This window comes from Engystomops pustulosus, chromosome 5, assembly GCF_040894005.1.
Source record: "Engystomops pustulosus chromosome 5, aEngPut4.maternal, whole genome shotgun sequence".
NCBI lineage: Eukaryota > Metazoa > Chordata > Amphibia > Anura > Leptodactylidae > Engystomops > Engystomops pustulosus.
The window spans coordinates 204824148-204841957 of NC_092415.1; the positions used below are offsets into that span (position 1 = coordinate 204824148).

General features: G+C 47.0%; 1 protein-coding gene across 4 annotated transcripts in view; it reads left to right on the plus strand.

Moving 5' to 3' along the window:
• Positions 1–17810, plus strand: part of BZW2 (basic leucine zipper and W2 domains 2) — a 45921-nt gene that overhangs the window by 16149 nt on the left and 11962 nt on the right. For 3 of the 4 annotated variants that reach the window (XM_072154400.1, XM_072154401.1, XM_072154402.1), the window contains exons 2-7: positions 4205–4269; positions 5253–5429; positions 9788–9891; positions 10661–10726; positions 10974–11109; positions 11271–11380. In XM_072154400.1, the coding sequence (XP_072010501.1) occupies positions 4212–4269; positions 5253–5429; positions 9788–9891; positions 10661–10726; positions 10974–11109; positions 11271–11380 (651 nt within the window). In that variant the 5' untranslated portion in view covers positions 4205–4211. Of the gene's footprint in view, positions 1–3507; positions 3528–4204; positions 4270–5252; positions 5430–9787; positions 9892–10660; positions 10727–10973; positions 11110–11270; positions 11381–17810 lie in introns of those variants that run through there. The other variant, XM_072154403.1, reaches the window with a different exon arrangement.

The window sequence follows — 17810 nt, forward strand, 5'->3', positions numbered from 1 at the left end:
TCCCCACTCAGGTCCCCGGAGTTCACCTTCTTCTTCCTGGTGCATGTAAGTGCATTGTCCGTGTATAATGCGCTGTGCGGGGAGTCACTAAGATTGTGCGCCCGATATCCTGCATGTGTCACTTCCCCACTCAGGTCCCCGGAGTTCACCTTCTTCTTCCTGGTGCATGTAAGTGCATTGTCCGTGTATAATGCGCTGTGCGGGGAGTCACTAAGATTGTGCGCCCGATATCCTGCATGTGTCGCTTCCCCGCTCAGGTCCCCGGAGTTCACCTTCTTCTTTCTGGTGCATGTAAGTGCATTGTCCGTGTATAATGCGCTGTGCGGGGAGTCACTAAGATCGTGCCCCGATATCCTGCATGTGTCGCTTCCCCGCTCAGGTCCACCTTCTTCTTCCTGGTGCATGTAAGTGCATTGTCTTGCGACACAATTTACGATGTTAAATCCTGCGCGTTGTCCGAACCTGTCGGATTGTCCGATGGCCCACCCCCAGATTTCTGTCGTGTGCAACCCGGCACCGATGCGCCAAAATCCAATTGCTTGTGCCAAAAACCCCTGTTTAATGCAGCTCTAATCAGAAATCGTCGGGAAACCCGTCGAAAATGCGATCTGCGGACCCTTAGTAAATGAGCCCCATTTTGTCTGTTTGTTACAATGTATCAGTCTGGCGTCCAAGCTGTTTCCTACTTAGAACGTCTAAGTAACTGGTAGGTACTGGTTCTGTATGGGGTATAAGCCACAATTCTTGCCGTTCCCGGACATTTTGTGTGTCCTGCACCTTTAAATCTGATCTCCCGAGCTGCCGCCTTCCTGCTCTCGCACGTCGGATGTTGTGGTTTGTCTTATTTATTCCTGCCAAAATATTTTGCCTGTTGTGTAATGTGCTGTTTTGTTTGTGTTTGTTCCTATAAAAAAAAAAAAAAAATCCAATGCCTAAATAATGGCGCCATATGGTGCTCACATAACGCCGCCATGCGGTTCTTGCTGCAGTTTGCTAGGTTGCATTGGGCAGGTTTGGTGTTTGCTGCAGTGATGTGTCCCAGGACCTGCTGCCAGCGCTGGACGTGGAGCCGCTGACTTACTAGGGTCTTATTCACACCCGGGTTCCCATCACTATGATGATGCATTGTATGTGATGGGGGGCGCCTCCCGCAGTGCAGCGCAGGATCGGGTCTGTGATCTACATGATGACAGATTCCGGGAATTTCTTCTTGGAAACGGCTCCTAAAATATCCATATCCTTCTGCAGGTCCGTGACAGTGTGTGGGAACCTGAGAGGGGCTGAGCGGGGAACCACGCAGGGGCTGAGGAGCTTCACAACTTTATGTTCCCAGTATTGGAAGATGCCAAGTTTTCATATTTAAAAAAACAAAACAAAAATAAACAAACCCCCCTTAATGGTCACCATTATAGATCCCTCACATGTTTCCACCCAGCTTTTCTAGAACCCAGAATGGCAAATTTTAATCATTGCTATTGTTCTACTACTTTACAGTCCAAAATAAGTATAACAGCGCCTCCCCTGTCAGCAGGTTTTTGAGGTATTGCAGCTTTCTCCTATTCCAATTTGTTTTTATGCATTGTGAACCAAACATACCTTGAGAATGCTGTAGCGACGCTGATGCAGAAACATATCTTGTTTAATCCCTAACTTGAGTGGTTCTGCTCAAAAAACAAAAATTCAGGACCTTGGGAGAGCTGGGCGCCGCCATACACACATTACACACAGAGCTTCCTGAACTGTCCAGACAGGACTAATCATCCTGGATGACTCGTACACAGCAGCTATTGATTACTTCTGCCTGTCAGGTCGAACACGGTGAATACAGCTTTCTCTGAAGTGATGCATAATTAGGGTAAGAGGAGAAGCGCTGAGCCAGTCAAAGGGGTGAAAGAGCCTCATTTTCATAATAGTTTTTTCAGCAAAATCACTGGGTTCAGGGATTAAACAAGATATGTTTCTGCATCAGTGTCGCTACCGCATTCTCAAGGTATGTTTGGTCCATAATGCATAGAATCAAATGCTAGATTTCAAAAGGATTTTTACCAAATTGTTATCTGTGATCCCCTCTGTATCTGCGATAAGCTACCCTCCCCTCCCCTCCCCTCCCATGATGCCTTGTGTTCTCATAGTAAGCAATTTTGCAGCAATGTTCCTCCATAATCCAGGGAGATTCCTACAAATGAATCCACCGAACACTGCATATGAACATACAGGATGTATATGGTGACAAGCCTGGGAGCTTCCATCACATGGAGGATCATGGAATACATAGTAGAAACCAGCAGTGAAATAGGTACATAAAGTGTATAGTTTGTGCTATGTGTGCACTAAATGTAAACAGCTTTCCTGCTGTGTAGATGGTGTGTGTGTGTGTTGGAGTCTGCAGAGGACAAAGTTTGCGGTGCAGAGAGAAAGTTCTGCATAATCACAGATTAGGATGAAGGGATTGATAGGGTACAGGAGAGATCTTGTACTTCTCTATTTTATTGAGATGTATGCATTGACAGATCTGTAGAGACACAGCTATCCTGCAAGCTGCACACAGAGAGCATCACATCCCTCTCCCCTTTGAAGTGAGCAAAGAGCAGCAGCACGTACCTCTCCCTCCAGAAGGAGCAGGCAGCAACATCACATGACTTCGCTCTCCTCCCTCCAGAAGGAGCAGGGAGCAGCATCACATGACCTTGTGCTCCTCCTTCAGAGTGAGCAGGGAGCAGCAACACATGACCTCACTCTCCTCCCTCCAGAGTGAGCAGGGTGCAGCAGTATCCGTATCCTTTGTGTAGACCAGCCATGGTCACACAGGTATCATCCGCACAACTGGGGGAGAAATCTCTTAAGTGCTGCACATCGGTAATCAAGATAAGTTGTTCTACATGACACGAGAAGAAAGGCTGAACTGCCCCTTTAAGAACTTCAGATCACTTTACTCTGGCCCGCCTTCCCCCCCCCCCCCTTCCTGATCCAGTAGTCTTACCCCAAGCACTAAAAACACTGTTGGTGCCGGAGCAACCGGTCAGACTTCAGTTTTGGACAGATTTAAGAGTGAAAGCAGGGATCTGATTGGCTGCTACAGGCAACGCAGAAGTTTTATAGTGGAGATGGTTTTTGCACGGGGGGGGGGGGGGGGACTTGGAGGGCCAATATAGTCTCATAAAACCCTCTATTTTACGTGACCAGTCACCTAATGCAGAGCACATGATGTGGAATCGCCCTTTAAGCCGCCCTCTCCTTGTACGGCTTGACCCTGATCCCCCCCGAGCAGATTAGAGGCCACTGAACTGTGCGCTATATATAGCCGCTCGCTCACAATACTGTTACAGGAGGAGGCGGCGGCCACAACATGGACCTCCGTGTGCCTCCCCCGCCTCCGGACAATCCATGGACTACGGAACTGGTGGTTCTGTATAGTTACTTGTGGAAAAACAATATTTTTGTTGCCTAAAGAGTTTGTATGTTCTCTCCGTGTTTGCGTGGGTTTCCTCCGGGTCCTCCGGTTTCCTCCCACACTCTAAAACATACTGGTAGGTTGTTTAGATTGTGAGCCCCATGGGATTATGGACCAATTTGACATACTTTGTGCAGCGCTGCGTAATCTGTAGGCACTATATAAAATAACGAATTATTATTATATGTTGCGGTCGGCTGGTTGATGTCTAGTAGCTACAATCGTATACAACAAATCCTGGCACACAAGTCGTTTTGATGTAACAAAGCGAAGGCTTTTCTTTATTTGCGGCAAGTGTAAACGTTTTCGGCTACAATTCGGCTTTTATCAAACACATGTAGCCGCTGGTAGGAGCACCTGGGAGGAGACCACGGATAACAGATACAAGAAGATCCCACAGTCCCGGTGCCTGGATCTATGAGTAGTGTCCCTGGTTATCAGGATGGAGCCTGATTTTCCTTAAAGGGCAGTTCCATTCATTTCTGATATGAATATGACTCGTCGGGAGATCACCCCTCAGTCACTTGGTAAAGGGAAGTTAAGAATTGGGTTTTATCCATGACCCCTTTGGTGGGTTCTGACCCACTAGTGAGAGCACTATCTCGAAGTCGGGTCAGTATATTTTTCCACAGATGTGCAGAATTACTTCCATTATCATTTCGTTTTTCTCCAATCACATCGAAACAACATTTTTGTTAAATTTTTAATTGTTTTGCAATTTTATTTATTTATTTTTTTAAATTCTATTTGCAGAAATTTTATGAATAAGCACCAGAAGCCAGTGCTAACGGGCCAGCGGTTTAAAACCAGAAAGAGGGGTAAGTGTCCCTGTATGTAAACCAAATCGCCTGCTGGAGCTAAGATTTTTTTTGCTACATCGAAACATTTTTGAAATTGCCACATTCTGAACATTCCGTTGTGTATTCTCTCGTGCAGCATTTCCAAAAAAATGGTGGTGACCACGAGAATCTGAAATTCTTTGCTGTATGTGCCCAAACAAGGGAACACATTAAGGAAACAGAGCATCAAACCTTTATGGCGTCTATTAGGGATTTGCTCTGACAATTCCTATCCGCATGTAATTTTTAGATGTCTGGAACCCCCAATATATTATTAGCGCTCCTCCTACTTGACTATTTGACCACTACTCTACATGTCCAATCACTGCATAACATATGTAGTTACTGATCAGAGACCAAACCTGATTTGTAACCATTATTAATTTGCACAAGGGGATTGTTAAGCTTAGATTTTAAGATTGCGCCCTCATGCGACTTTGACTTTTTCAGCAATGTGCTGCACAGTCTGTATATTGATACTTTGTTGTAATTTTTATGGGTAAATGTATTTGGCCGATCACTTTCATCTTCCAGACATTGCCACGAGCCGTCCGCCTCCTGCTGTGCTCTACAGATGGAGGATTTTAGGCTTTTTTCATTTTCATTTATTATTCTTTTTTATGGCTTTGTCAGATTTTTTGAGCAAAGGTTTTTTGATAACCAGCAGCATCCATGTTATTGGCATTTAGATGATGACTTATTTGTTCTTCATTCATGTTACAAAGATAATTCTACTATTAATTCTGTTGTGGATTATGTAGAAATTTCTGTTTTGTGCTGTGACCAATGGTTCTAGTAGGATTAAGGACAATGTCTGGGGCTCTATAGCTCAGGTTATTAAGTGGTGGGGGGCATTAATAATAATAATAATACAAACTCATTTGGTGAAGTTATTGAATTCTAGCTGCTAACAGCCACCACTAGGGGGCGCTAACTGTTACTTTTCCAAATTTACTTCATAGATGAAAAAGAGAAATTTGAACCTACAGTTTTCCGGGACACAATTATCCAAGGACTTAATGAAGCAGGGAACGATTTGGAAGCAGTAGCCAAATTTCTCGATACAACAGGATCCCGATTGGACTATCGCCGCTATGCCGATACACTGTTTGACATTCTCATAGCTGGGAGCATGCTGGGTAAGAACCTACAATGATGTATAGAGATTGTGTAATAATCACATTCATCCTATGTACAGGAATATAACTACTATAATACTGCCCCCTATGTACAAGAATATAACTACTATAATACTGCCCCCTATGTACAAGAATATAACTACTATAATACTGCCCCCTATGTACAAGAATATAACTACTATAATACTGCCCCCTATGTACAGGAATATAACTACTATAATACCGCCCCCTATGTACAAGAATATAACTACTATAATACTGCCCCCTATGTACAAGAATATAACTACTATAATACTGCCCCCTATGTACAGGAATATAACTACTATAATACTGCCCCCTATGTACAAGAATATAACTACTATAATACTGCCCCCTATGTACAAGAATATAACTACTATAATACTGCTCCTATGTACAAGAATATAACTACTATATTACTGCTCCTATGTACAAGAATATAACTACTATATTACTGCCCCCTATGTACAGGAATATAACTACTATAATACTGCTCTCTATGTACAAGAATATAACTACTATAATACTGCTCTCTATGTACAAGAATATAACTACTATAATACTGCCCCTATGTGCAGGAATATAACTACTATAATACTGCCCCCTATGTACAGGAATATAACTACTATAATACTGCCCCCTATGTACAGGAATATAACTACTATAATACTGCCCCCTATGTACAGGAATATAACTACTATAATACTGCCCCCTATGTACAGGAATATAACTACTATAATACTGCCCCCTATGTACAAGAATATAACTACTATAATACTGCCCCCTATGTACAAGAATATAACTACTATAATACTGCCCCCTATGTACAAGAATATAACTACTATAATACTGCCCCCTATGTACAGGAATATAACTACTATAATACTGCCCCCTATGTACAGGAATATAACTACTATAATACTGCCCCCTATGTACAGGAATATAACTACTATAATACTGCCCCCTATGTACAAGAATATAACTACTATAATACTGCCCCCTATGTACAAGAATATAACTACTATAATACTGCCCCCTATGTACAAGAATATAACTACTATAATACTGCCCCCTATGTACAAGAATATAACTACTATAATACTGCCCCCTATGTACAAGAATATAACTACTATAATACTGCCCCCTATGTACAGGAATATAACTACTATAATACTGCCCCTATGTACAAGAATATAACTACTATAATACTGCTCACTATGTACAAGAATATAACTACTATAATACTGCCCCTATGTACAGGAATATAACTACTATAATACTGCCTCCTATGTACAAGAATATAACTACTATAATACTGCCCCCTATGTACAAGAATATAACTACTATAATACTGCCCCCTATGTACAAGAATATAACTACTATAATACTGCCTCCTATGTACAGAAATATAAGTACTATAATACCGGCCCCTATGTACAAGAATATAACTACTATAATACTGCCCACTATGTACAGGGATATAACTACTATAATATTGCCCCCTATGTACAGGAATATAACTACTATAATACTGCCCCCTATGTACAAGAATATAACTACTATAATACTGCCCCCTATGTACAAGAATATAACTACTATAATACTGCCTCCTATGTACAGGAATATAAGTACTATAATACCGGCCCCTATGTACAAGAATATAACTACTATAATACTGCCCCCTATGTACAAGAATATAACTACTATAATACTGCCCACTATGTACAGGGATATAACTACTATAATATTGCCCCCTATGTACAAGAATATAACTACTATAATACTGCCCCCTATGTACAGGAATATAACTACTATAATACTGCCTTTTATGTAAAATTAAATACAGTTTCCATGTGTACATTTTCACAGTTTGCGGTTTTATTATATTTCTGGTCCGGCAGACGTTCTGTGGGAATGAGGCTGCAGCAGGTTCTGTCTCCAGAGATGGAGGGAGATCAAACTAATGTCCTTGTCACAAGCAGATGGAGCTGCGACATATAGTTCTGAATTCGGTACAGAGGGAGGGGGTGTATGAGAGGTGACAGCCGGGGGGCGGTATAATGTAATGTGTGTAATATGAGGCCTGATGAAGGTTTTCACAGGATTTCGGAGCTGCGATGTCCTTGGGTGTAAATCGATCACCCCATCCTGCGGGAAGAGGAAGTCTGTCGTGTAAATTACTTTTTTCTGTGGCTGTGGACAGGTGCTGATGGGCGGTATTATTTATTAACTGAAGTTAAGAAGTTCCTGCTTTTAGGGGTGATTGTAAGTCACATTGTATTGCTGGTGGGTGTTATGACCCGTTGGCGCGGCCGATCTCCTCTCGTGTCTGTCCCGTGGCTTGGTCGCTCTCTCCCCCCTCTCTCTCTGTGGCGCTGGGGAGTGACCGCTCTCTCCCTCTCTCTCTGTGGCGCTGGGGAGTGGCCGCTCTCTCCCTCTCTCTCTGTGGCGCTGGGGAGTGGCCGCTCTCTCCCTCTCTCTCTGTCGCGCTGGGGAGTGACCGCTCTCTCCCTCTCTCTCTGTGGCGCTGGGGAGTGGCCGCTCTCTCCCTCTCTCTCTGTGGCGCTGGGGAGTGGCCGCTCTCTCCCTCTCTCTCTGTCGCGCTGGGGAGTGGCCGCTCTCTCCCTCCTCTCTCTGTCGCGCTGGGGAGTGGCCGCTCTCTCCCCCCTCTCTCTCTGTGGTGCTGGGGAGTGGCCGCTCTCTCCCCCCTCTCTCTCTGTCGCGCTGGGGAGTGGCCGCTCTCTCCCCCCTCTCTCTCTGTCGCGCTGGGGAGTGGCCGCTCTCTCCCCCCTCTCTCTCTGTGGTGCTGGGGAGTGGCCGCTCTCTCCCCCCTCTCTCTGTGGCGCTGGGGAGTGTCCGCTCTCTACCCCCTCTCTCTGTGGCGCTGGGGAGTGTCCGCTCTCTCCCTCCTCTCTCTGTCGCGCTGGGGAGTGGCCGCTCTCTCCCCCCCTCTCTCTGTGGCGCTGGGGAGTGGCCGCTCTCTCCCTCTCTCTCTGTCGCGCTGGGGAGTGTCCGCTCTCTCCCCCCTCTCTCTGTGGCGCTGGGGAGTGGCCGCTCTCTCCCCCTCTCTCTCTGTCGCGCTGGGGAGTGGCCGCTCTCTCCCCCCTCTCTGTCGCGCTGGGGAGTGGCCGCTCTCTCCCCCCTCTCTCTCTCTGTCGCGCTGGGGAGTGTCCGCTCTCTCCCCCCCCTCTCTCTCTCTGTCGCGCTGGGGAGTGTCCGCTCTCTCCCCCCTCTCTCTCTGTCGCGCTGGGGAGTGGCCGCTCTCTCCCCCCTCTCTCTGTCGTGCTGTGGAGTGGCCACTCTCTCCCTCTCTCTCTCTCTCTCTCTCTCTCTCTCGCGTTGGGGAGTGGCCGCTCTCTCCCTCCTCTCTCTGTCGTGCTGTGGAGTGGCCGCTCTCTCCCTCTCTCTCTCTCGCGTTGGGGAGTGGCCGCTCTCTCCCTCCTCTCTCGCACCGGGGAGTGGCCGCTCTCTCCCTCCTCTCTCTATCGCGCTGGGGAGTGGCCGCTCTCTCTCTCCCCTCTCTCTGTCGCGCTGGGGAGTGGCTGCTCTCTCTCTCTCTCTCGCACTGGGGAGTGGCCGCTCTCTCCCTCCTCTCTCTATCGCGCTGGGGAGTGGCCGCTCTCTCTCTCCCCTCTCTCTGTCGTGCTGGGGAGTGGCCGCTCTCTCTCCCCCCTCTCTCTGTTGCGCTGGGGAGTGGCCGCTCTCTCCCCCCTCTCTCTGTGGCGCTGGGGAGTGGACGCTCTCTCCCCCCTCTCTCTGTGGCGCTGGGGAGTGGCCGCTCTCTCCCCCTCTCTCTGTGGCGCTGGGGAGTGGCCGCTCTCTCCCCCCTCTCTCTGTGGCGCTGGGGAGTGGCTGCTCTCTCCCCCCTCTCTCTGTGGCGCTGGGGAGTGGCCGCTCTCTCTCCCCCCTCTCTCTGTGGCGCTGGGGAGTGGCCGCTCTCTCCCTCTCTCTCTGTGGCGCTGGGGAGTGGCCGCTCTCTCCCCCCTCTCTCTGTGGTGCTGGGGAGTGGCCGCTCTCTCTCCCCCCTCTCTGTCGCGCTGGGAAGTGGCCGCTCTCTCTCCCCCTCTCTCTGTGGTGCTGGGAAGTGGCCGCTCTCTCCCCCCCTCTCTGTCGCGCTGGGGAGTGGCCGCTCTCTCTCCCCCCTCTCTGTCGCGCTGGGAAGTGGCCGCTCTCTCCCCCCCTCTCTGTCGCGCTGGGGAGTGCCCGGCCTCCCTCCGCTGCCCCTCCTTTCTGACTTATTGTCCATTCTCGGCCCGGTGGGTGATCAGGGTGTCCCTGTAGACTGGTTACATTGTCCCCTAAACATTTCTTTACCCTTTTCTCTTCTCTTTTCTCCTCAGCTCCCGGAGGCTCCCGAATCGATGATGGAGACAAAACAAAGGTGACCGGTCACTGCGTCTTCGGAGCAAATGAAGACTATGAGACCATGAGGAATTATGCCCAGGTACAGGCTTTATGTAATAGCCCCTAGTCCTGTGCTCTGAGTGACTGCTGCAACATCCAATCAGGAAACTGTTACAGCTTTTACTCAATGCAAAGGGGAGGAGCTGGGGAACACTCAGTGCAGTGAGCACAGAGCACAGCAGTGTGAGGACACTCCCTCCGCACCAATACGGGGGTGTTCATCTGCCCTTCTGCTACTAAAAACATACGCAGAGATGTGTACAGATCTCACCAGGGGCAATGCTTAACACTATGGGGGTCATTTACTAAGGGCCCGATTCACGTTTTTCCGACGTGTTACCCGAATATTTCCGATTTGCGCACGCGATCGGATTTTGGCACATCGGCGCCGGCATGCACGCAACGGAAATCAGGGAGCGTGGCCGAACGAAAACCCGACGGATTCGGGAAAACCGCCGCATTTAAAAAAAAAAAAAATGTCGCGAAACTTGCACTAACCTTTACTAGGAATAGGCCGGTGAATATCAGGACATTCCAGCGGGCCTTGGCGGACGTCAGTGCAGCAGCGACACCTGGTGGACGTCGGAAAAACTACCTTAGTGAATCGCCGGAAGACCCGAATCCACCGCAGAGAAAGTGCCACTTACTGCTTACTAGACGATGATGGTGACCCCGGCCCAGATGAATTTTGATACAGACCAGAAACTTTGTAGCTCTATGTGGCCCCCTAGTGGTGGCTACAGATATGTGCAGGACGGATTTGCTGACACTATTAAAAAATAGTTTCTCTTCTCTGATCTGCTCTCCAGGTCTTCAGCAAACTCATCAGAAGATACAAATATCTGGAGAAAGCCTTTGAAGACGAAATAAAGAAGGTAAGAGGAGACTGCAGCCCGCGGCAAGACAAGGAAATGCTCAGCTATGGCAATGCAAGGGTTAAAAAATAGACAGTTGGGGTGTAAATACCCCTGTGCCCCATTATGAGTGAGATCCAGCTTGTGGAAGGAGCCCTCCCCTATAGAATCTATAGGATCCCTCCATCATAGGCCACAGGCAGCACTTCAGCCCCCGAGCCCCCCAATACCCCGAGGGGTTGATGTGGTCCCTTCTCTTCCCCTGCAGCTCCTGCTTTTCCTCAAGGCTTTCTCTGAAGCGGAGCGAACCAAACTCGCCGTACTGACCGGGATATTACTGGCCGGAGGAACGCTGCCCGCCACCATCCTCACCAGCCTCTTCACTGAGAACATAGTCAAAGAAGGTAAGAAGTATGTGCCACGTCTATAGGGGGCGCCGCACCCTGCAACCCACATGAGAGAGAGAGAGACGCTACATAGACCAAGTCACAGAGACACCAGGGAGGACGAGCACAGAATAAGCTCATCACAAGGAATACTAACACCCAATACTTATTATTCCCAGGTATTTCTGCATCTTTTGCTGTAAAACTCTTCAAAGCCTGGATGTCTGAGAAAGACGCCAACTCTGTTACATCATCATTAAGAAAAGCCAATCTGGATAAGCGATTACTGGTCAGTATATAACTACTATAATACTGCCCCCTATGTACAGGAATAGAACTACTATAATACTACCCCCTATGTACAAGAATATAACTACTATAATACTGCTCCCTATGTACAGGAATATAACTACTATAATACTGCCCCCTATGTACAAGAATATAACTACTATAATACTGCCCCCTATGTACAAGAATATAACTACTATAATACTGCCCCCTATGTACAAGAATATAACTACTATAATACTGCCCCCTATGTACAGGAATATAACTACTATAATACTGCCCCCTATGTACAGGAATATAACTACTATAATACTGCCCCCTATGTACAGGAATATAACTACTATAATACTGCCCCCTATGTACAGGAATATAACTACTATAATACTGCTCCCTATGTACAGGAATATAACTACTATAATACTGCCCCCTATGTACAAGAATATAACTACTATAATACTGCCCCCTATGTACAAGAATATAACTACTATAATACTGCCCCCTATGTACAGGAATATAACTACTATAATACTGCTCCCTATGTACAAGAATATAACTACTGTAATACTGCCCCCTATGTACAAGAATATAACTACTATAATACTGCCCCTATGTACAAGAATATAACTACTATAATACTGCCCCCTATGTACAAGAATATAACTACTATAATACTGCTCCCTATGTACAGGAATATAACTACTATAATACTGCCCCCTATGTACAAGAATATAACTACTATAATACTGCCCCCTATGTACAAGAATATAACTACTATAATACTGCCCCCTATGTACAAGACTATAACTACTATAATACTGCCCCCTATGTACAAGAATATAACTACTATGATACTGCCCCTATGTACAAGAATATAACTACTATAATACTGCCCCCTATGTACAAGAATATAACTACTATAATACTGCCCCCTATGTACAGGAATATAACTACTATAATACTGCCCCCTATGTACAGGAATATAACTACTATAATACTGCCCCCTATATACAGGAATATAACTACTATAATACTGCCCCCTATGTACAGGAATATAACTACTATAATACTTCCCCCTATGTACAAGAATATAACTACTATAATACTGCCCCCTATGTACAAGAATATAACTACTATAATACTGCCCCCTATGTACAAGAATATAACTACTATAATACTGCCCCCTATGTACAAGAATATAACTACTATAATACTGCCCCCTATGTACAAGAATATAACTACTATAATACTGCCCCCTATGTACAGGAATATAACTACTATAATACTGCCCCCTATGTACAGGAATATAACTACTATAATACTGCCCCCTATGTACAGGAATATAACTACTATAATACTGCCCCCTATGTACAGGAATATAACTACTATAATACTGCCTCCTATGTACAAGAATATAACTACAATAATACTGCCTCCTATGTACAAGAATATAACTACAATAATACTGCCTCCTATGTACAGGAATATAACTACTATAATACTGCCTCCTATGTACAGGAATATAACTACTATAATACTGCCCCCTATGTACAAGAATATAACTACTATAATACTGCCCCCTATGTACAAGAATATAACTACTATAATACTGCCCCCTATGTACAGGAATATATCTACTATAATACTGCCCCCTATGTACAGGAATATAACTACTATAATACTACTCCCTATGTACAGGAATATATCTACTATAATACTGCCCCCTATGTACAGGAATATAACTACTATAATACTACTCCCTATGTACAAGAATATAACTACTATAATACTGCCCCCTATGTACAAGAATATAACTACTATAATACTGCTCCCCTATGTACAAGAATATAACTACTATAATACTGCCCCCTATGTACAAGAATATAACTACTATAATACTGCCCCCTATGTACAGGAATATATCTACTATAATACTGCCCCCTATGTACAGGAATATAACTACTATAATACTACTCCCTATGTACAGGAATATATCTACTATAATACTGCCCCCTATGTACAGGAATATAACTACTATAATACTACTCCCTATGTACAAGAATATAACTACTATAATACTGCCCCCTATGTACAAGAATATAACTACTATAATACTGCCCCCTATGTACAAGAATATAACTACTATAATACTGCCCCCTATGTACAAGAATATAACTACTATAATACTGCCCCCTTGCTGAGAGGTTGTGCGTGGTTTGAGCTCCTGAGACCTCTGCATGTCTGGAGATAGCCCAGGACGGGGCCACCCTGGGTGGGGAAGCTCCCCAAGCAAGGCCCAGGCTTTTAGGCCTAATTTGATGAACAGCAAACAGCAAGCTGAAGTAAGAGATGTTAACCCTAAAATGTCTGTTATTGGAACAAATGTCAGCAGTTGCAGTGGTGTCAGGAAAGTTGGTGTAGAAAAAGAAGCAACAGTAAGCAAGAATTTGGTGAAACCACCTACCAGTAGGAAGGTTGTTCTGCCTGTGAACAAGCCTGAAGTATTGCAGAGTCCAAAGTCAGGAATCATGCAGAGTGTGCAGCAGCGTCCAGTGCAAGCCTCAGGTGGACAATCCACCTCCACCCCGGGCAGGCAGAGGAGGACATCGCTGGAAAGGCAGACGATCCAGGAGAACCTGCAGCAGAGTGTGGTGCTACTGTCTGATCGTACCAGGTCTGGGGGAATGCAGGCTGTGAAAGAGATCAAAGGCAGCCATGAAGCAAGATCCAAAGGTGCTACCAGCGTCGTGTCTGCAAGACATCCGGGATCCAGTCGCCCATCAGGAGATTGTGACCCCCGAGCAGTGACAGCAGCCGGGAAAATCCAGGAATCTCTGAACTCTGCGCCAAAATCACGGGGTTCAGTGCCAGGAAAGAGCGGTCATGGTGCACCTGCAGGGTCCAGTACTGCAAGCAGGCCGGAACAACAGCGCAGCAGCAAACTGCAGCCCCCAGAGCCATCACCTGAGCTGCAGATGGCCAGACAGATCCCAGGACTGGTGAGGAAGATGGAGGCATTGAAAGAGCAGAAACTTTTCCTGCAAAAACAGATTGACTGCACGTATAAGCTAAAAGCAGCAAACCCGGGGAAGCAGGTCCTGCTGGACAAGAAGCTGGACACGTGCGCAAAACAACTTGCTGACATTGTGCAGGAGATGGAGTCCATCATTGAGCAAATGGGGCCAGTGGGAGAGACTTTCAGAAACCAGCAGAGGTTTGAGAGAGACAAGGCCTCATCATCCAGGACTGAGACTCAGCAGTCCCATGTAAGGCCCATACTACAGCCAGCTACTCTGCCCTTTGAAGAGGGACAAGTCTACAAGAAAGAGCAACAACAGCCAAGTCCTGCCACTACACCTGATGAGGTACTACAAGTCCCAGCATGCCCTGGCGAGGTACTACAAGTCCCAGCGTGCCCTGGCGAGGTACTACAAGTCCCAGCGTGCCCTGACGAGGTACTACAAGTCCCAGCGTGCCCTGACGAGGTACTACAAGTCCCAGCATGCCATGACAAGGTACTACAAGTCCCAGCATGCCCTGGCGAGGTACTACAAGCTCCAGCAGTAAGTAAACCTGATGTTGCCAGTGAAGTAGTGGAGGAGACACCAAAAGTCCCAGAAGGCAGCGCACTGCAGGAGGACTCTGGACTCTCACATGCAGGTAACACTGTATCTGTACCCCAAGGTATATCTGAGCAGGACTGTGAGGTTCAGGATGAATCTGAGCAGGACATTCAGGACTGTGCTGTGCAAGGGGTTAATTCTGATACTGTTGCTGACATGTCTGATATTGCAGATATTTCTGATAATGTTGATGTTTTTGTGGTTGATAATGTCCCAGCTGAGGAGTCATCTCAGGTACAATCTGTGGCAGCTGGTGACACAGAGAGCCCCGATGTTGATGTTGTAGAGGGCGAGGAATTTCCCCCTTTAGTTACACCACAAGCAGCAGAGCCCCATGGTCCGGGTGGTCAGCAGCCCCCTAGTACAGACAGTACACATCCCCCACAGCAGGATAGGGGTCAGTCATCTGGGAATACGTGGAGTCGGGGTTCCCCATTTTTCTCCTCCAGTCCCCATTACACCGGCCAGGCCTTCAAGAGGAGGAATGTTGTCAGGTTTAGGCACAGAGGGGCTAAGGAGGATCTACCTGACAGGAGGCATGTGGTCAGGGACATGTGCACCCAGATGGGTTTCCAGCCAGCCGACATCCTGGCCGTAATAAATCTGCCTGATAGACAGGGGTATGACATTAGCTTCAAGCTGATGTCTAATCTGGACCGGTTCTGGGCTCAATGCCCCCGATACAGAGATACTGAGGGATGGTGTAAGTTTAGTTTCATTCCCATCTCCAAACTAGATACTGCGATTGTCACCATAATGTTCTGGAACGAGTCTGTCCCCCCTCAAGACATCATCATATGGCTCAAGAGACATTGCACCCTCATGTCAGACATGACCAAGACCAGGGATGAGGATGGGATCTGGACCGGGGGGTGGAGGGTCCTGGTTAAATTACACCAACACCAGAACATCACCCATCACCTCCCCAACTCCTTCTTTATCGGCAGAGAGAAGGGTGTGTGCTTTTATGTCGGTCAGCCCAGGTTATGCTTTAGGTGTGGGAGATCAGGTCACGTGGCGAGTAACTGCACCGCAGTGAAATGCACCCTGTGCGGGGACCTCGGCCATGTGAGCGCCAACTGCCAGACCATCAGATGCAACCTTTGTGGTCAGATTGGTCACCCCCATAGGGACTGTCCTGAAGCCTGGCACAACATCTGTAGGGACCTCCCCGATGAAGACCTGATGGAAGGGGCAGATGTCCCAGATGAGGAGCAGGAGGAGGAGGCCCTATTATCAGGGTCAGTGTGTACTGTGCCAGAGACCCCAGATATTAGTGGTGCTGCCCCGGACCATCCAGGGACAGGTAACACTGAGGGAGACATGGAGGTAGTGGAGCAGTCTGTAGAGCCACCAGTGCCCGTCCCTTCCCCTGCCTCAGCACCTGCCACTGGGGATAATAATAGTGCTGTTAAAAAGAGGAAAAAGGACAGGAGCACCAGAAAACCTGAGACTGCATGGACCACTGTCCAAAAACCCTCTAAAATGAAAGTACAGAGTCAGGTTGATGTTACCGTAACCACTAATAGGTACAGTGTACTGTCTGAGTCAGATGGAGAGGAGGAGATAGAGAGAGAATTGAAGCGCATGATGGAGGAGTATGATGACGACCCAGGGGGGGATCCTCCCACAAAAAGGAAACCCATTAATGCCAAGTCTCAGTCTGTATGGGATATGGAGATTAGTAGTCAGCAAGACAACTCTGACTCTGATCTATGATGATGGGGATGCTCTTTCTATTTCTTCTTCTGATGGCAGACTTCCATCTTTCTGTGATCTCCAGCAATGTGAATAGTATTAGGGCTAGAAGCACCAGACATGTTGTATATGACCACCTGAAGTATCTCGAGGCCGATGTATATTTCTTACAGGAGACCCGATTAAACACCTTGGGTCTCATGCGAGAGGCGGAGAGAGATTGGCAGTCTGGTCCTTCCTTTTGGTCGCTGGCTGTGGAGCCTTATGCCGGAGTCTCCATCTTGTTTAACACCCACAATGTCACCGTCCACAGACTCACCGAGGTATCGATGGGACGGTGCCTGCTGCTAGAAATCACCATCAGAGGCAGAAGACTCCGGCTCATTAACATCTATGGCCCACAGACAGTGACCGAAAGGACTCAGCTTTTTAACGATGTAAAGCCTTATCTATTCACGTCTGTTCCGGTCATCATGGCTGGGGACTTTAATGCCACCACTACCACCAGGGACAGGAACAGTAGGCCCCTTACCAGGGACTGTAAGGTCCTTAATAGTATTATTCAGCAGTCCGGCCTGTCCGATGTTTTTGTACAGGGTGGTAGGAGTCCTAAGTTTACTTACACCTGTGCAGGACGCAGAAGTAGGATAGATCTCGCTCTGGTGGGTCCTACTGAAGCCATAAGGGAAAGAAGGGAAAGAACGGTCCCATACTCCGATCATTTGGCCTTATATTTTTGTTTGGGTGCCAATAAGTATCCTGATGTTGGTAGAGGGCTATGGAGACTAAATTCTAGTCTATTAGATGACAATTATGTCGAGGAATACTTGCACTATTTTTTCCAGAACCAACTTGACAGAGTGGATTTTTATGACAACATGGCCGACTGGTGGGAGGACGTCAAGGAGGAGATCCGGTCCCTCTTACAGAGACTGTCAATTAAGAAGGGGAGAAGTAAGTACAGCCAGTATCTGAGACTGCGGAAAGAATTGGAGTCACTCTATTCGGCGGGTGGGGATGACCAACAAAGGATTGACCGGCTGAAATCTGAGATAAGGCAGTATCAGTACAGTAGGTACACCTCCCTGGTAGTGGAGAGGGACTATGGCACCC